General features: G+C 38.8%; 3 protein-coding genes across 8 annotated transcripts in view; 1 reads left to right on the top strand and 2 right to left on the bottom strand.

Annotated features, from left to right (window-relative positions):
* Nucleotides 1-11849, bottom strand: part of LOC139939707 (histone-lysine N-methyltransferase EZH2-like) — a 29090-nt gene extending 17241 nt beyond the window's left edge. The window contains exons 1-8 of the mRNA XM_071935791.1: nt 11736-11849; nt 10605-10771; nt 9499-9627; nt 8688-8804; nt 8272-8392; nt 7304-7396; nt 5414-5507; nt 4457-4620 (exon numbers count right to left, since the gene is read on the bottom strand). Coding sequence (XP_071791892.1) covers nt 4457-4620; nt 5414-5507; nt 7304-7396; nt 8272-8392; nt 8688-8804; nt 9499-9627; nt 10605-10757 — 871 coding nt within the window. The 5' untranslated portion in view covers nt 10758-10771; nt 11736-11849. The remainder of the gene's footprint in view (nt 1-4456; nt 4621-5413; nt 5508-7303; nt 7397-8271; nt 8393-8687; nt 8805-9498; nt 9628-10604; nt 10772-11735) is intronic.
* LOC139939708 (uncharacterized) lies at nt 185-3672 on the bottom strand. Its single transcript, XM_071935793.1, has 4 exons — nt 3261-3672; nt 2441-2572; nt 1885-1992; nt 185-510 (listed from the first exon to the last, which is right to left on the bottom strand). The coding sequence occupies exons 1-4, from the start codon at nt 3487-3489 to the stop codon at nt 197-199; spliced, it is 783 nt and encodes a 260-aa protein (XP_071791894.1). The 5' UTR covers nt 3490-3672; the 3' UTR covers nt 185-196.
* Nucleotides 11850-14615: 2766 nt separating the features above from the next.
* LOC139939389 (uncharacterized) lies at nt 14616-19085 on the top strand. Of its 6 annotated transcripts, none has more exons than XM_071935219.1 (4): nt 14616-14901; nt 15605-16135; nt 17506-17635; nt 18831-19085. In XM_071935219.1, the coding sequence occupies exons 2-4, from the start codon at nt 15986-15988 to the stop codon at nt 18881-18883; spliced, it is 333 nt and encodes a 110-aa protein (XP_071791320.1). In that variant the 5' UTR covers nt 14616-14901; nt 15605-15985; the 3' UTR covers nt 18884-19085. The 6 variants fall into 6 exon arrangements, with proteins under 6 accessions (XP_071791320.1, XP_071791323.1, XP_071791321.1 ...); XM_071935222.1 differs by having other exon boundaries at nt 14616-14911; nt 15936-16135; XM_071935220.1 differs by having other exon boundaries at nt 14616-14911.
* The last annotated feature ends 92 nt before the right edge of the window (nt 19086-19177 follow it).

Raw genomic sequence — 19177 nt, 5'->3', positions numbered from 1 at the left:
ATGCTTTCATTGACAAATTAACACATACTCATTTTTGTCTCAACCTTTTAATCCCCCTTTGGAGTTGGAGATTCCAAAGAGCTTTTGGGAACAGTGTCCTCAGTGCTAGAGAGTTAGATCAAAGAGCATGTCTTTCTTAATTTGTGAAAAGTACAGCATTTCTTATTACTTATTTCTTACAAAAGACTGAAAAATCTCATCCCTGGCCATTCCAGCCATTGGCATGGTTTGGCTGTTGGTAAGCTGGCCGTCTAAGCCACAGAACCATCAGGAGCATGAACATCCGATTCTTCATCATCCTCCGGTCCTCCTGCTCATTTTCCAATCTGCGTCGTCTTTGTTCTTGCGCCCATCTGCGCCGTCTGTCTTCCCTTTCACGTCGTTCTATCCTTCTTCTGTTCTCGGCCAATAAAAATCTACGCTCTCTTTTCTTGTAGAGTTTAACCTGCAGCTGTATCAGTAAGGCCATGGTATCCTCAAATTCACCAATTTCATCACGGGATTTTTTCACTGCGGGGAAAAAAAATATATAAAAATATAATACATAAAAATTCAAAGGTCCCATGCAGCACAATTGACCTTTGTCATGGTGCAGCCATCTCAAATTTTTCCCATTGATATCAATGTAACCAAACTGAGGCTGGAAGAAGAAAATAGTCTGGTGCCTATTTGCAAAATGAATATTAGCATTCATTATTGTTATCCGATACAAGGAACATGACCAAGTTGGAGGCAGCATGATAAAGATCTAGTGTGTTATAATAGACTGGTTGCTCAATTTTGGTAGAACATGTAGCTATTGTGCCAAGAACATCACAGGAGAGTGAAAGAGCCCCCAAAAAAAAATTAAATGACTACCCTGGAAAAGAAAATTTAAGCAACATAACAAAAAAATGTTATTGTACTTTGAAAAACATCTCAACAGACTGCATTGGTCAAGCCTAGAGCTAAATTGCTATAGCTGCGATAACCGTAGCTATTGCCACATCCCTTAGCCTTCAGAGTTCCCAGCCATGACACTTGTGTCCTTAAGCAAGACACTTAACCATTGCTTCGTCTTTCGGATGGGACATAAAGCCGTTGGTCCCATGTGTTGTGTAACGCATGTAAAAGAACCCAGTGCACTTTTCGAAAAGAGAAGGGGATCGCCCAGGTGTTCCTGGCTGTGGCTGCTGTATGCGCCGTAGCACCTTGTAAACCCTTATAAGGTGCTAAATAATTGGGTCTCAAAATTCATCACTGCAATTACCTATCTTTCTGAAAGTTTGTATAAAGATACTCAGCGCTTTGAGTACCTTGTTTGGTAGATACGTGCGCTATATAAATCTTCGATATTATTATTACTACAATGAAGTATGTTCACGAATGTCCTTGACTCGTTTTTTGTTTGCACCTTATTGACCGTATCTCTTCAAAACACTGAACACCTTTAGCACTTGTCAAAGACCAGTCTTCTCACTTGGTGTATCTCAACATATTCACAGAATAACAAACCTGTGAAAATTTGAACTCAATTGGTTGTCGAAGTTGCGAGAAAAAACACCTTTGTCACACGAAATTGTGTGCTTTCAGATGCTTCATTTCAGGACCTCAAAATTTAATTCCGAGGTCTCTAAATCAAATTCAAGTATTTCAGTGGAAGGTTACTTTTTTCTCGATAACTATGTTACTTCAGAGAGAGCCGTTTCTCACAATCTTTTATACTATCAACATCTCTCCATTGATTGCTTACAAGTAAGTTTTTATGCTAACAATTATTTTGAGCATTTATCCATAGTATCCAGTGCCCTTAAGGCTTAAGGATGTGCCAAAAGCTAAAGTTATCGCAGAGCTGTTATAATTGTGTTTCAATCTTGATGAACTTAAAAAAGAATGTACAAGTACCTTTTTTTATTTTCCTCTTTCTCCGAGGCTGCTTTGATGTCGATACTTGCACTTTCTCGTCATCTTCATCGTCTGCATCCTCAACCAAGCTTTCCTCATTTATTGAACCTGAATATAAGAAGATAGGCAGAAAAAAATGAACAAGGTTAAAGCCACTGGGCACTATTGGTAATTACTTAAATGAATGTTAGCGTAAAAACTTACTTGGTAACGAGAAATGGGGAGAGGTTGATAGTACAAAACATTGTGAGAAACGGCTCCCTCTGAAGAAACATAGTTTTCAAGAAAGAAGTAATTTTCCACTGAAATATTTAAATTTGATTTTGAGACCTCAGAATTGGATTTTGAGGTCTTGAAATCAAGCATCTAAAAGCACACAATTTCGACGACCAATTGAGTTCAAATTTTCAGAGGTTTGTTATTTTGTGCATATGTTCGGATACACCAAGTGAGAAGACTGGTCTTTGACAATTACCAGAGGTGTCTTTAACAATCCAAATTAACCTTCAGCAAAAAGTAACAACTAAATTCACAAATTTCTTTTTGAAGCTCTTACCTCGAGATGAAATGCTTTCATCGTCATCCTCCGGGTGGACGCAGTTGTTGTTGTCGTTGTTATCATCATTAAGCGCCAGGCTATTGCTGTCTAGATGAGCATGGTTGTCCACACCAGGCATAGGACAGTGACCTGCGGGGAATGAGGCAAAACATTCCAAAGGATAAATAATTTCATTGGGTACATACAAAAACTTTGAAATTCTTAGCAGGGAAGAAAGATAAACGTTTTTGATGGCAGTCCTAATAAAGCTATATTTAATTGCGTTGGCAAGTATGTCTTTTTATTTACCGTTTTTAAAAGAAAATCAAACAGTGTGATAATGCTTTACCAATGGATGTTTTTTTTGTTCTAAGTTAACACACTCCTTTCCGTACGACCTCTTCGTTAATTGTTATTTATAATTTTAATATTGTTACCCTCCCCAGGGTTATGGAGTCGGTTTCAGTTTCGGGAAAAACTAAAATACAATGCAATACAATTAATACATAGGCAGATTCACCACCATTGGTTGCTTTATGATCATACCCAACCAGCTTTTGTTAATAAAAGGTTTAACCAGGATTCAAAAGTTCACATACAACCATGTCAAGGGTATACCAAATAAACTGGAAACAATGAAAAACTATCTGCGATTTGTAGCCGTCCCTTCAAAAGAATGACATAAAAATTACATTAATTTCAAAACCACTGGTACTATGAAGGGACCCTTATTTTATTAATAAAATCCACTTTAAAGACTCTTTCACATAAGTCGACATTGACAAGAATTTATAATAAGTAACAATAACCGTATTTATTGAGCGTCCTTTGTACATACCTAACACATTATCCATTTCATCGAAAATCATAAATGTCTGTCGTCCCCTTCCAGAACTGCTGTTGTGCTTTTCGGACTTCCCGGTACCTCCGCTTGAGGTTCGTCCACTTGTTGTGGCACTGTTCAGCCACTGTTCGGAGACGGCTTTCCATATTTTGTGGTTATGAACCATTCCTTCCATCTTTTTCTGGACGTCTTCAGTCCCCATGACATAAATCAGCTCGATCATTTCATCATAACTCTAGGTAACCTTTTTTGCCCTTTTCTCCGTTTTCTTTCATTCTTTCACTTTCAGTTTCACATCATGTCATAGTTTTGCCTGCTTCGTTGTATTTACTGCTATATGGACTTGGCTTAAAGCCCTTTTGATTTCAATTTGTAACTTTTCGTTGCAGCGAGTTTCTTATTCTTGGCATAGATTTCACTTGGTTCTCTGATGTTTCAAACAAATTCATTTAAATGTTTTGGTCCCAAGTCCACTAATTTCGGTGTAAAGGTTTTCATTGTTTTATACTGATTTTGGTGAATGATTTTTAATTAATAAAGGTATTTAAAAAAATGTTATTTGAGAAATGTACAACTTTGAGTCACTTTTCTACTTTTTGCATCTCCTCGCGTTTTTGCCCTTTGATTTGATCCAGATTAATTTTTTTTTTTCTTAGGTGAGTTCCCCTACAGCATTCCGTTTTATTTAGTTTATTCAAGTGGTCCATTTTTACCGGTCGCACGTGCTAATAGTTTTTACACCGTTTATTGGTATGTATTAATTGCATAACGCGTTAATTAACGCCACACAGAAGCTTGCGCACCATGCCCTGTTTAACACTTCTTACTGTATTTGTATCACACGTTTAAACATGGCCATGTGATGCCCACTCGACCAATCAGAATGGATAAACTGTCCTGCCGACGATTCCACCAAACTCTTCCTAACTTAGGATTAATCTTAGGACTTCAAACTAAGTTCCATATCCTTAGGTGTTGGGACGCAATGAACCCATCCTAAGTTAGGACGAGTTACTCGTCCTAACTCAAGATAGGATTAATCCTAGCGTTTCGTGAAATCGGCTGCTGGATATTTATGAACACTCAATCCAACAAAATGACAAAGATAAAAATAACAACACAAAGCAAACCAAATCATCTGAAAGTTATGCTTGTCATCATCGTAAACATGTTTAAAAATAGAGACTTACGGTGCAAGAAGCAGTCGTACTTGTAGCATCGACGACAGAAAAGTGTGTGGAAAGAGTGCATTGTTTGCTCCCTAGGGACAGACTTTGCAGCCGGGCCATCAATATTTGGAGTACACTCTAAAACAACGGTGCTTGGAATATCCTTCATCTGAAGATTACGATATCTGGATTGCAAAGAAGTTTATGGAGTAATTCAGTTCAACTATAAAGTAAGGCGTATGGAGTTTATGTCATGCAAATAATAATAATAATAACCGTATTTATAACGCACCTTTTGCCAAAGGATACAAAGCGCCAGGTATTATTACTGCAAGGAGTGGGACGAAGTTTATTTCATTTCAAATCTTAAGACAAACACAATAGTTACAAGTTGTACAGGGGCAGTCAAGGTTAAAACAAAAGTATAAAAACTGTCATCAAAAGATATGTAAAACCAGACCCCTGAGATATAAGACCTAATCCTTAATGGTTTACAAGGTGCTGTGGCGCAATATGCTGCCAATCCAGCCACCGGGGCGAACCCCTTCTCTTTTCGATAAGTGCACTTGGTTCTCTTACATGCGTTTACACAACACATGGGACCAACGGCTTTACGTCCCAGCCGGACGAGGCAATGATTAAGTATCTTGCTTAATGACACAAGATGTGCTCGATTCATTAACTGAGTAACAAAGAAATGCTTTGGGTTTTGGGTTTTCATCCAATCTAGTTGAGAAGCCAAGGACTCTCAGAAAAGTGTACTTGATCAACAAGAGGTAATTTTTTTATTAATTTGTCTCCTTCCCTGGAATTAATATACAAAACTACACAAATTACTGGTAAAACCAACTACTTGTAGAACAATGCGTAAAGAGAAATGGCAAATGGCAAACACTGGAAATTTTATGAAGCGCCTGCCATTTTGTTTTGTTAGTACATAGCAATAGAAAAGGCTCCCTCAAGAGGTTAATTTATTACCTTTTCCTAAGGTCTTCTGTTTTTCCTTTGTCTGGAAACTGGCTGGCGATTGCTGCAAAGACACTGTCACTTGGGAACCCTTCAAGTTGATCGTCTGTGAAATTGTGTTTATGGAAATAAAGGTGAATTTAATTAAATTTAATCAAATTAAACTGACTTGAATTCCATTGAAAGGAATAAAAGTAAACAGTTTGATATTATTGACATCTGTTGGACCGAGTGCTGTAATAAAAAACTTGATGTGAATTCATGGACAGGGCATACAAGGGTTTTGATAATGAGATACCATTTAAAGACACTGGACAGCTTTGGTAATTGTCAAAGAATTGTCATCTCACTTGGTCTCAAAATCAAATTCAAATATTTTCGTTAAAAATTACTTTTTTCTCGAAAAACTATGTTACTTCAGAGGGAGCCGTTTCTCACAATGTTTACACTATCAACAGTTCTCCATTGACCATTACCGAGTAGGTTTTTATGCTAACAACTATTTTTGAGTAATTACCAATAGTGTCTAGTACCTTTAATGGACTTTTTGAGTAACACCAGAGGGTTAAGAACAATAATGAGTTCTTATGTAGCGCCTTATTTACTCTTAATTCGCTCAAAGCGCTCAGTTTTTTTCCTGCAAGGTATGTGGAGCTACATGTTCATGTTGAAGTGTGACACCTATTCCTTTATAGTACCACGTAATGGTTTACAAGGTGCTGTGGCACAATATGCTGCCAATCAAACCTATAACAAGAGGGCGAAACCCCTTCTTTTTCTGATAAGTGCACCGAGTTCTTTTATGTGTCCCATCTAAAGGACGTAGCAATTATGGTCTTAATAAAGTGTCTTGCTTAAAGACACAAGTGTCACGACCAAAACTCGACCCCCACACGCTGATGATCAGAACACCAGAGCACAAGCTCGATGCTCTAATCCACTCAGCCATGGCCTGCTAGTTAGGGGGTTGGAGACACTAGCAAGCTTGTGACTAAAGGCCTCAAAATAAACCACGGCACCCACAGCAAGTGCCGTGGTGCCCTGCACTTCTGCAGTGGTGACCTTTGCAAATCTCCAATGCAAGTTTACATTTTCCTCATAGAAGTGCCCCTTAAAGAGGGAAATTTCTGTGCCCCTTGACTCTTGACTGAGCAATAATCTAAGGTTTTATCCAAAGGTAAGACTGCAGAGAAAAATATTGTAGTGTAAATTGTTGAGGAAAAAATCATACCAAAAAAAAAAACACCCCCGAACAAAGATATTGACAAAATAGGGACACCGCCAATATAGGGCTAGATAGCTCAGTTGGTGGAGCGCCGGCACGTTAATCCGGAGGTCGTTGGTTCGAATCCCACTCTAGTCAATTCTTTGTTCAACCCCCCCCCCCCCAAAAAAAAAATATCCAAATCTCATATGCTTATTAAGACAGTGGACACTATTGGTAGTTACTCAAAATAATTATAACCATAAAACCTTTCTTGATAACAAGTAATGGGAGAGGTTGATAGTCAAAAACATTGTGAGAAACAGTTCCCTCTGAAGTGACTTAGTTTTCGAGAAAGAAGTAATTTTCCACAAATTTGATTACGAGACCTCAGATTTAGAATTTGAGGTCCCGAAATCAAGCATCTGAAAGCACACAACTTCATGTGACCATGGTGCGACAAGGGTGTTTTTTCCTTTCATTAATATCTTGCAACTTTAACGACTGATTGAGCTCAAATTTTCACAGGTTTGTTATTTAATGCATTGAGATACACCAAGTGAGAAGACTGGTCTTTGACAACTACCAATAGTGTCCAGTGTCTTTTTAAACTTATCCACCAAACAAGACAAATTCAAATATTTCCTACTTACCAACTACTAAATCAAACAAGATAATTTCAAATGTTTCCCACTTACCAACTTTTTCAAGGACTCCGAGTTCAACTTGTTCAGCCACTGCGACACTTTTGACCAGACTGATAAACGCATCATCATCAATGAAGCCGCATTCTACAAGGAAAGAGGAAATAGAATAAGCTGTTGCAAACTGTTTATCGACAAAAAGGACCGATGGTATAAATGGATAAAACTTATCATGGTCTGACGTTTCGACCCTAGCAGAGTCTTTCTCGAAGGCTAAAGAGTGACTCTGCTAGGGTCAAGACCTCATGCTATTAACTGGTTTCTACAGGGAAAGTAAACACTCATTGTGTCATGTCTTATGTTCATCTATCCTTTTGCCTGTTTGTCTGTCTGTGTGGTTGTCTTGTTTTCCTGTCTATCTGTCTGTTTTCTACAAGCTCATGCTTACCAAGACGGCCCCATACTCTTTTTGTTTATTTATGTTTACCGTTACTTTGTTTTGCTTTACTCCGTAAGACGTGTAACCGTCGTTATTCTTTTATAAGAGTACGAAAATAAATGTATTCTTGAACTGATTTGAATTGCATTGAACTTTGTTTTATTACTTTAACTTCTCCACATTATTGTCAAGTTTACATATTATGATTTATCCATAATTTCAAAAACTATTTTCAGTACAGAAAAACTTTGATGTGACTGGCTGCCAAAGACACCATTGCTCACCTACCTTTGCCATTCAGCTTATTATTATCATATTTGTCCTTACTGATACATCCTTTTTATCCGTCCTTTTCCCAAATTTCCGAAACATCCATCCATTATTGTGATAAGTTTAAAAAATTCCACGTAAAATCATTTATAGAACAATCATTTTTTACTTTTCCCTCCATAATTTTTCAAGGATAACTTTTTGGGGGATCGTCCTCTATATTTGATACTTTTCCCCTTATTTTCCTGTACAAATATAATTTCTTATTTTCCTGTAAAAATATAATTTCTGTGGCAAAGTTTTCCCAACTCACCTTTTTCCCCGTGGACTTTTCCGTCATAATTCTTGATGAGTTCTTCAATGAATGATCCATCCTGCTCCAGCACCTCATCTCCCATGTATGGTATATTGTGCAGTACGGTCTCATCATCCACCTAAACAACAAACAGTTTTAAGACACTATTTAAGACTAGTCTTAACTCTTTGTGAAATCCACCCCAGGTTGTATGGTAAACTATGGTGTGGCAATTACAGATTCTATGGCTTCTGACGGGCATCCTCGAAACAAAGGTACTGACATAAAAGGGAAACCACCTCAATAGCTCAGTTAGTAGAGCCTCAACACATACTGCCAGAGGTTCAAGTCCCCCTCAAATCTTGTCCCACTCACAAAAGCAAAATGTTGTTACAAAAAATGTATGCAAAACCAACCAAACTCTCCTGACTTACCATAAAATTTTGCTGGAGTGGTTCCCAAGTGTAGACCCAAGGAACAGATGTAATTGAATTCAATGTATACAGGGGACCAGACTGAGGTGGTCCGCCATTCCCAACCTCAATGGAACACTGCAGATATGAAAGTTAAAACAAGGAAATAAATGTGAGTCTATGATAGCGAATGTTGGCAAACTGTTCAATAATAATAATAACCATATTTATAATGCGCCTTTTGACCTAAAGCGCCAGGTATTATTAGAATTGGTAAGAAACGAAAATGGTGAAGATCACAGATTTACATAAAACTAACACGGCCTAATGATGATGATAGTAGAAAAAATCCCTTGAAATATTTTTGTCTGAAATTTCATATTTGATGAGAAATAGGTAATCTAATTTCATGTTTGGAGTTTATCACTCAGTGAATTTTATTCATATTTGGTTTTGCATTGATGTCATGCAAACAATGTAATCGGCTTTTCACTATTTTCTTGAGACCCAGATGGCCGATCGCTCCCAAACCTCTACAGGTTTGTCAGTTTATGTATAAGATTACAACAACTGATTACACAGCCAGCAACTTGTTTGCTAGCGAAACCAATTCTGTAATGTTCCTTTAAACTTATTTCAATCCTGGTCTTGTCAAACAAAACCTGGTCTAGTAAGTAAGTAAGTAAAAAGTTAAAAAAAAAAATAATAATAATAATTCCGAGCCCTGGATATATAAGAACTTAGTGCTATTTTTATCATAAACTTGAAGTTATGGATATTAATACACCATATTCCCAACCATATTTTAGGATTGAGGGATAAATAAACATACCTTTCTGATGACAGGAAGCTGATCAAATGAAGCGACGGTATGAATAGACTGGAATGGACCCTCGCACCATGAGCTGTTATTACGTTGTGTGCTTTCCGCAATCAGGACACGATTCTTAGCCCATATCGTCTGCAAAAAAACATACACAGTGGAATAGGGCCCAATTTCATAGCGCTGCTTAGCGGCCGACTTTGTGCTTACTGTGCGATTTCCATTTCATGGCGCAGCTAACCATAAGCTTTAAAGTAGTGCGGTTTCATGTGTAGATATCTGTTTTTAAAGAACCTGGACACCATTGGTAATTGTCAAAGACCAGTCCTCTCATTTGGTGTATCTCAACATATGCGTAAAATAACATACCTGTGGAAATTGGAGCTAATAATGAAAGAAAAAAACACCCATGTCACACGAAGTTGTGTGCTTTCAGATGCTTGAGTTCGAGACCTCAAATTCTAAATCTGAGGTCTCAAAATAAAATTCTCAGAAAATTACTTCTTTCTCGAGAACTACATCACTTCAGAGGGAGCCATTTCTCTCAATTCTTTATACTATCAACCTCTCCCCATTGCTCGTTCCCAAGTAAGGTTTTATGCTATCAATTATTTTGAGTAATAACCAATAGTGTCCACTGCCTTTAAGCCCCGAAATTTTAATCTGAATCTGAGATTTATTGCGTGCATTTCTCAGATTGTGTATTTCCTTATTCTTGGAAATACAAGAGGCCACAGAGCCATGACCTTCCCCCTGGTCTTGGCCTTGTTGCCCTTTGAAAAGTTTCTCATTGATATGATTTAAGTGCACTTTGCAAAATGAAAATGGCCTTGCCCTCTCCGTCTTTAAGATTTAAGTGCCCTTTGCAAAATGAAAATGACCTTATCCTCTCTGAAATAAAATTCCAAGGCCTGAAAACCACTCTGGACTTTTGACAATATCTTAAAAACGCTACCATCTTTTGAAACCAAATATTCGCAGGTTAATTTTAATCGCATATATCTACAATTATTTTGGATTGGATTAAAACAAAACAAAAAAACGGTTCCATAAACTTAAGGTCTACCTTCCCTTAAGGCACAGAACTTCAATTTGTTTTAGACTTTGAAACATACCCTGACAGTATCTGCTCTTCGGAATCTCTTCAGCTGACGCAATCTCATGTACTCAGACTTGACCTTACGCTTGAGGTCAAAGGGCATCTTGCCAGTGGTTTTGTCTGGTGTTGAGGTCGATGACCTTGTACCAGGAGGGTTGGCTGAAGCCATGTTACCTGTTTGCTCTGCATGGGGGGGGGGAGTAATAATGTTAAAAGGTACAGCATGCTGTGTAAATTGTAAACTTTCAAAGCATGTAGAATGTTTTTTCTCTTAACAGATATGTACAGTGGATAAATATTTCTCATCCATAAAAATATAAACAGTGAACTCTGTAGCGCGTGCGCGTAAAAGGTACCGGATAACTTTCCGTATGGCGCCACCACTTTTTCACTCATTTTTACAAAAAGGGATATATCAATCAGGTAAATTAGATACTATTTTATTTCGAATGAAAAAGTGGTGGCGCCATACGGAAACTTTTCCAAGGTACCCAAGCTTAATTCACTTAAAAAAGCCGTTGGTTTGTATTCGCGCCCTCAAGGGCTCACAGCTCGGCAGGCCGATGGCGTCATGCTGATTGGCATAATTCCAAGATGGCTGCACCGAGTACGAATCGAAAGGTAGCAAAGTTATCGTTAAAAATTTCGGAAAAGTTTCCGTATGGCGCCACCACTTTTTTATTTGATATGAAATAATATAGTATCTAATTTACCTCAATGAGATATCCCTTTTTGTAAAAATGAGTGAAAAAGTGGTGGCGCCATATATGGAAAGTTATCCAAAATTTCTTTTTACAATTTCATTTCATTTGTTTCACTTTTCAATACACACAACGCAAGCTAAGAGTTAGGTGAACACATTCACGCTTCAGCCGGTTTATACTGCCGGGTGGCTCGTAGGGGAGGCGCCAGAATTTTTTTATTTTTGGTTATTTCTTAGCTGCATGAGGAAATGGTATGGACGTGTAGTTAGTAGGCTACGTGTAGCTAAGGATTCAGCTAGCCTTGGCCACACAACAAGTGGGGCTAATTAAATAATACACATGCGGCGATGCACCCTCGCCTCGTTTACAACAAAAGAAAACATTCATCGATCAACTGTCAAATCGGTTAAAGAAACAATCTTACAATAAACTTAAATACTCACTGACAAGTTTCAGAAACCTTGAGAGGAGACAAATATCGTTAAAGTATGGTTTTAAAAACTAACGTGACTTTCCGGCACCACCAGTCATCCAGCAGCTGACAACAAAAACACTTCGGCGCGAATTTTACTGCATGATGGGAAAGTTTATACAGACAATCAGGCCGCTGGGTGGCGCTGTTTTATTTTTAATCGCATGCGTCGCCAGCACAGACTTGGTGCGTTCGTTTAGCTTCCCCGGGTCGACCCCAGTGTGTGGCGTTTTCTTTTTCCAGGACGAACGTGTGCAGATAATTACCCACGTTTGTTCTGAAAAAAAAGCCGCCATACACCGGGGTCGACACAGGGAAGCTAAACGAATGCACCCATAAAGAACCTCTCTTTACCCCCCAGCGCCTTGCTTTAAAACCAAAGGCGCTGCTGGATAGACTAGACTAGCCACTGGGGCCGAGCAATGGCGAAATGCGTACTGTGCACTCACCCTGTGCACCGCACTCAAATGGCTACAATGCTTATAATTAATCTTTTGAAGTCTTTTAGCATCTTGAAAACCTATCAATTGTTTCAGACCGCTAAACTTAAGATTTCTTTTAAATTGTGTGCATTGTCAGAAAAAAACGCCCAGATGTGCTTTTCCCCAAACTGACTCGCTGCCTGTTTGGGGCCTCAAAATTCCAAAGCAAAATAGGAATTTTTTTTATCAGAGCCCCACAGAAGCCCTAGGTTGTAATTTTCATCCTTTTGTCTGTCTGTTTATTCTTTGTCTGTCTGGCCGGTTTTTTTACAGGTACCAAAACGGCCCTTACATTACTTAAAGACACTGGGCACTATTGGTAATTGTCTCAACAATGCATTTCACAAACCTGTGAAAATTGGAGCTTAATTGGTCATCAAAGTTGGCGGACCAACCATGAAAGAAAAAAACAACCTTGTCACACGAAGTTGTGTGCTTTCAGATGCTTGATGGAGACCTAAACATTCTAAACTTGAGGTCTCGAAATCAAATTTGTGGAAAATTACTTCGTTCTCGAAAACTACCTCACTTCAGAGGGAGCCGTTCTCACAATGTTTTATGACTATCAACCTCTCCCCATTACTCTTTACCAAGTAAGTTTTTATGCTAATAATATTATTTGGAGTAATTACCAATAGTGCCCATTGCCTTTGATGATTATTTTGTGCTTTACTCCGTATTATAGGCCTATGTAATTGTCGGTGTTATTTATGGAAGTACGGAAATAAATTGTGTATGCCTAGGGCCTATGCCTACTTGAATTGAATTGAATTGAATTGAATTGAATTGAATTGAATTGTGACTGGCGCATTTCAGTTAGGTCATCACCTTTGAAGTAGAACGGCCCGTCATCGTCACGACTCAATGCCCTATATTATAGGCAACCTAAAATAGTATGTGAGACCACCCGCTGCAAGTTCATACTAAGTTGGTTGTTTCTTCGTACAAGCGAAAGCAAACTGCAATGGAAAAAAAAAACGTTTATGAGCAGTGACGCAAAGCCATGCAGACAGGGAACTGTTTCGGTCATTGGCAAGTGTTTATACCAATGGCAAGTTCCTCTATGGTTCAACAGAAACAGTCATTGGTTACGACCGCCAAAAAGCACCCAGCAGTTTTCTAATTGGCGCCATTTTCACGTAACATTTTCATCATGCTGACTGTATTACTATTTCCAATCAATGAGCGAGTTATTTTAGCACTATAATAGTTTTTAGTCCGTTTAATTGTTACGCAAGTGCAAACAATATTATTAATAAACGAGACTTTTCATAAAGCAATTGGTATTATTGTAGATAAAACAAAATACATTAGTAGGGGGGGCTATATGCTCACTCTCTTAATGTAAAAGAGTGAAAAAGCACTCTTTGAAGAGCCATATGAAGGACAACTTTTTTTCGAGTGGTCTTCCACTCTTTTAGATTGAATTTTGCATCTTTTTGGGTGATTTTTCACTCTGTCCTTGAGTGAAACCCCTCTAAAAGAGTGAAATTATCACCACTCTTTTTATCGAGCCATATGAGGGACAGCTCGAAATGTAAAGAGTGGTGTTTTTCACTCTTGTACATTTAGAGAGTATGTTTTATGGAAACAGAAAAAAAAGGTAATCGCGTTTCAGCACTTTTTCTCAATTCTTTAGTGACTCGTACTTTGTCCATCCCTCGTAATCGTAATCGGTACGACTCCCCTCACACGTAAAGAGTTGTTGTCTCATCATCCTGTCCGAGTGGTGTCAGTTTCGCTGTTTTGAGAGTGAACATCAATAATTTATGTGTCACTATTAGTGAAATTGGAACGATCATCACTCTAAATCTTTGAGTAAATCACTCAACGACATGTCCTCTTTATGGCTCTTAGCAAGAGTGGTATGGCGGACGAAATTAATGTTTCACTCTAGGCAGTGGACACTTTTGGTAATTACTCAAAATAATTCACTTAAAACCTCACTTAAAGCCATTAGACCCTTTCGGTAAACAGTGTTGTCCACGGCCCACACTCTTTTTTTGTTACTCATGTTTTTGTGTTTTGTGTTTTGTGTTGTCATATAGGTAGGCTAAGCCTTCGAAAGCATGTCCGAAAAACTCTGCCGAGGTCGAAACATGAGCCCGTCAGACCATAACTATTTGTTTTTAATGCAAAACACAATAATATTTATCATAATAGGCTGAACCGTTTCCGTTGGTTTGGAATGTGAATATTAAAAAGGCCGCATATATTGGCAGGTGTAGACCCACGTCATCAGGGTCACGTGATGTACTTGGGTCTCTGTATGGTTGTCATGGGTAACCATAGTAACCAACATAATAAGCACAATGACAACCTACATTCTCGGAAGCCACGCATGGGAGCATACAGAAAAGGGTATACGTTTTTTACAATAACAACAATGTCATGTTCAAAGCTGTGCAAACCTTTCTTTATCCGTTTTGGGTAACAAATAACACGTATGCCCTTTGAATACCTAAATTCGGTTAGGATAACAGTAAAGCATTGCTCCATGAGTAAACTGAAACGAAGAATGCTTGAGCACGCTATAGGTCTGTGATCACATCACCCCGCAGGGAACGTTGCGGCGGTCCTTTCCAATAGTCGTAGCGACGTGCACGCACCTCTACATACACAAGAGCACCATTGGCACGTGAGGAGGTGTTAGGAGTAACATAGAGTAAGGACAGAGAGTAAGGAGTACTTCCATGGTTCACGCAAGATGGCAAATTAAAGGAACACGTTGCCTTGGATCGGACGAGTTGGTCAAAACAAAAGCGTTTGTAGCCGTTTTTTATAAAATGCATATGGTTGGAAAGATGTTATAAAAGTAGAATACAATGATCCATACAAGTTTGCCTCGAAATTGCGTGGTTTTCCTTCTACGGGGCGAACTAACATGGTCGGCCATTTATGGGAGTCAAAATGTTGACCCCCATAAATGGCCGACGTGTAAGTCGACGAGGTAAAAGGAAAACCACGCAATTTCGAGGCATGTTTGTGTGGATCATTGTATTCTACTTTTACAACATCTTTCTACCCATATGCATTTTACAAAAAACGGTTACAAACGCTTTTCAAAGACCAACTCGACCGATCCAAGGCAACGTGTTCCTTTAATCTGGTTATATTTTGTCAACGAGCATGGTTTTATCTACCAAAATAAAAACCAGGCGTTTCCTTTTCTTTGTCTAAGTTGTACAAGAAATTATAATAGCCAGTTATTGACAGCTAAACTGGTCGACACACGAACAACTGTTCTGGGTATATGGTCCAGTCATATATACTACTGTACGGTATAACAATTGCATACCCAAGGCCGGGAGATAGGAATTAGTACCCTCCATTCTCACTATCCAACCCCCATCCACAGATCGATATGCACGAAGCAAGAACACAATAGGGAATGAGACGAACGGCCGAATTTTGTCAAAGTGTGACCAACACAAATCCTAAGTTAGCCCATGTGAAGACTTTCTACGACCTCCATTCCTGAAAGACGATTGTACACCAGCAAACAAGCAGCCCCTATACGGAAACTCCACCTTAAGGCAATCGCTATAGGTTTGATCTACCTCCATGGTTTGATCAAGAGGAGGGAACAGATGGTTTGCAGAAGCAAACACTCAACTACGAGATTCATACGACATCAAACTCATCCAGTCGCGTACAACAACAACAACCTACTTCAATCTTCTTATTAGGTCATCATACACGACCCTGCCCCCGTTTGGGGGGAACCAACCTTAATGGCATGGCGGAATCAGAACCAACCCCTCCAGTTGGTGCAGTAACTTTAACGAAATTGCGAGGGGAAACACCAGATTCAGTTCGAGTTCATCCTTACAACCCTAAAGCCCACGGCGCTTCCAAATATGAGATGGAACCAGAAACAAGACCTCCGGTAAGTAACACTTCTTTTCTATTTATATTCACAAATTTCAAATCAGGCAGATGTGCCAAGAATTTTGTGCAAACCCAACAGTGCTATATTTTCTCTCGAGCACTGTTCGACAAACCATAGATCAAGGACAAACTGGCAGCCATTCTAAACGTACGCCATCAAATTGAGAAAATCCACAGTCAACGAAAGTCCTCTTTCTCTGTCTACACGTTCCATTGATAACGAATTGAGAAAACTGAATATGGGCAACGGAAGCAGGTGAAAATGGGGCTTAAACAATGGTCGATAACTGTTTGCAGTGGACACTATTTGTAATTGTCAAAGACCAGTGTTCTCAGTTGGTGTATCTCAACAAAATTACGCATAAAATAAACCTGTGAGAACTTCAAATAAATTGGTCGTCGAAGTTGCGAAATAATAATGAAAGAAAAAACACCCTGGCACCCAAAGTTGTGTGCTTTCAGATGCTTGATTTTGTGACCTCAAATTCTGAATCTGAGGTCTCAAAATCAAATTCGTGGAAACCTACTTCTTTCTCGAAAACTGCAGAGGGAACCTTTTCTCACAATGTTTTATACTTTCAACCTCTCTCCATTACTCGTTACCAAGTGATATTTTTATGCTAATAATTATTTTGAGGAATTACCAAAAGTGTCCACTGCCGTTTAAATCACCACTTTACAAATCAATGGCCATAGGGGATCCCACTCAATGCATGGCTAAAGCTCAAAGACTCTCTCAATGAATAGATCTGTCAAAATGTGACTCTCTCAATGGGGAGCAGTTCATATACGAAAAGACCGTTCTTTTGATCCTTCTTTTGAGGTTTGGGTTAAATAATACCACATACTTGTGCACGGGCACACACATTTCCAAGGAAAGCGAAAATAAATTTGCGTTTTTACTCTGTGACGTGATGGGGCCTCTTTGGTTACAAGTGGGTAGCCCGAAAATATACACAGATAAAAACCAATTGAGGCCCACCTTGATGTCTTTGTCCATTATTGTTTTCTTGCGGTGTCCAAATTGTCCCCACTGTTTATTGTGAGGGCAGTTCTGCCCCCTGGTTCGTGATGACGACATTACCTTTCTTAACGAGAGGCGTAGATAACAAGTTTATATTGCCATGCCCACCTTTAAACACAAGCTACGGACCGTCTAAATTCCTCTTGCAATCTTAAGATGAAACCTAGTTTTAGTCCTTGAATATGGCGGTTGTCCTCTGCTATGCTTGTACGTTTAACCTTTGTTCAGTGTTGTAATTGACTCATAATCCAAATCGCACTACAAATTCCGTTGTTCAACATTGGCCGAGTACATAATAATTTTGTCCTTCTATCTCAACAACTTTTCCCTTTGTTTTGCATCAGAACTATCGACCTGATAAGATGACATATTTCAATATGGCCAAGAGGAAATTACACATGCTGCTTCTGAGCCTAGTGGTCGGTGCCGTAATTCTTGGAGTCTTTCTTACAATCATCTTACTCATCCACCACAGTAAGTTTCGGTACCAAACAAATAAACCAGCCAAATGCAAATAAAGTCATTTTCCCAAAGTGTAATGACATTGGGACAGGGAGTCATATTCCTTACTTTCCAAGACTGGATCATCCCACTCTAAAATAAAATAAGGGGGGGGTAGAGCACGGCCTAAGAATTGTTTTAAAGACACTGGACACTATTGGTAATAATTTGTCAAAGACCAGTCTTCTCACTTGGTGTATCTCAACACAGTCATGCATAAAATAACAAACCTTTCCACATTAATCATTACAAACAGAGGTTTTAGGCTAATAATTATTTGGAGTAATTACCAACAGTGTCCACTGCCTTTAAGGGTCAGAAAACTATTCCCACACTAGACACCTTGATTCCAAGTCTGAGACTGCAGTTAATATTCCTCTGCATCATCAGCCACGCAGAATCCCCACCCCCGCAGATTTGCTATCACACGCTCTAATAACTCGCGGCCAATGACGGAGGTTAACTGCAAGAGGGCGCTATTGCATAAATATTATAGCCACGATCACAATACTTGGAACGAAGTTTATTTCCACTCATGTACAAAGCACATAATTATCACATTTCCAGGTAAGGGAGTGTAAATTTATAAACTTTGTTCAGGGCACCACAGCAAAAGTACAGGGCTCCACGGCAATTGCTATGGGTGTTGTATTGAGGCCAGCATGTCGAACGCAGACCTAACCCTCTAAAAAGTGTTGCCGTTTGTAATTAAACAAAGCAATATGGCTCACATAATCCTGAACAATAGCTGGGCATGTGTAAAGAAGTATTTTCGGGTAATATTTGTCGAGAAATGCACAATGCAAAATATATTTTCATGTTGGATGTATGGATTAAAATATTGGTGCCGTCCAGCGCCGGGATGAAGTGGGAGGCTGCCACACCCAGCCTTTAAAGGTTTTGAAATGATATATTTATATTGACACTTAACAAAACATGAACATAGCTCGTTATGAGCTAATAACTTCTGCCAATGGCTTCGGACTGGCACCCAACAAAAACATGTTAATAGGGAGACCAACTACCTAGGGTTTATAGAAAGCTCAGTTGGTTGAGCGCCAGCACGTTAATATATAGGTCCCAGGTTCAAATCCAGCTCCAGTCAAATTTGTCTTTGTTCGCCCAAAGTATACTGATTTTTATTTAATTTTTTATTTTTCCCTTTTAGAAAATCAAACTGCAGCTGCTGAGACAACTCGAGAAGATCTTCAACCAAGCTGACCTTCGCTGGGAACATGAAAATAAAAACCAACTGCCAAATTTCCTCTCATTAGAAAATAGACATTTTATTTTGCATTTTGTTTGTACAAAATTAATCAAAAGCAATTTTATTTTTAAAAATTAACTTACTGACTAAGTCATGGTGTTTTACGATACAAGATCGAACCTTTAAGGTATTATACAGGGTTTGTCATAGTGTTTAAGGTCAAAGACCAGTCTTCTCACTTGGTGTATCTCAACTTGTGCATTGTGCATGAAATAACAAACCTGTGAAAATTTGAGCTCAATTGGTCG

Source organism: Asterias amurensis, chromosome 7 (assembly GCF_032118995.1).
Source record: "Asterias amurensis chromosome 7, ASM3211899v1".
NCBI lineage: Eukaryota > Metazoa > Echinodermata > Asteroidea > Forcipulatida > Asteriidae > Asterias > Asterias amurensis.
This window is presented reverse-complemented; position numbering and strand designations above follow the sequence as displayed.

Bases quoted from the DNA above. Each gene is read 5' to 3' on its own strand.
- LOC139939708 (XM_071935793.1), bottom strand. From the start codon at position 3,489: ATGATCGAGCTGATTTATGTCATGGGGACTGAAGACGTCCAGAAAAAG. The intron at 1,993-2,440 runs GTAAGAGCTTCA...TCTTATATTCAG, and splicing joins TGAAAGCATTTCATCTCGAG to GTTCAATAAATGAGGAAAGC. The intron at 511-1,884 runs GTACTTGTACAT...TTTTCCCCGCAG, and splicing joins AAAGAGGAAAATAAAAAAAG to TGAAAAAATCCCGTGATGAA.
- LOC139939389 (XM_071935219.1), top strand. From the start codon at position 15,986: ATGGCGGAATCAGAACCAACCCCTCCAGTTGGTGCAGTAACTTTAACG. The intron at 16,136-17,505 runs GTAAGTAACACT...GTTTTGCATCAG, and splicing joins AACCAGAAACAAGACCTCCG to AACTATCGACCTGATAAGAT. The intron at 17,636-18,830 runs GTAAGTTTCGGT...TTTCCCTTTTAG, and splicing joins CATCTTACTCATCCACCACA to AAAATCAAACTGCAGCTGCT.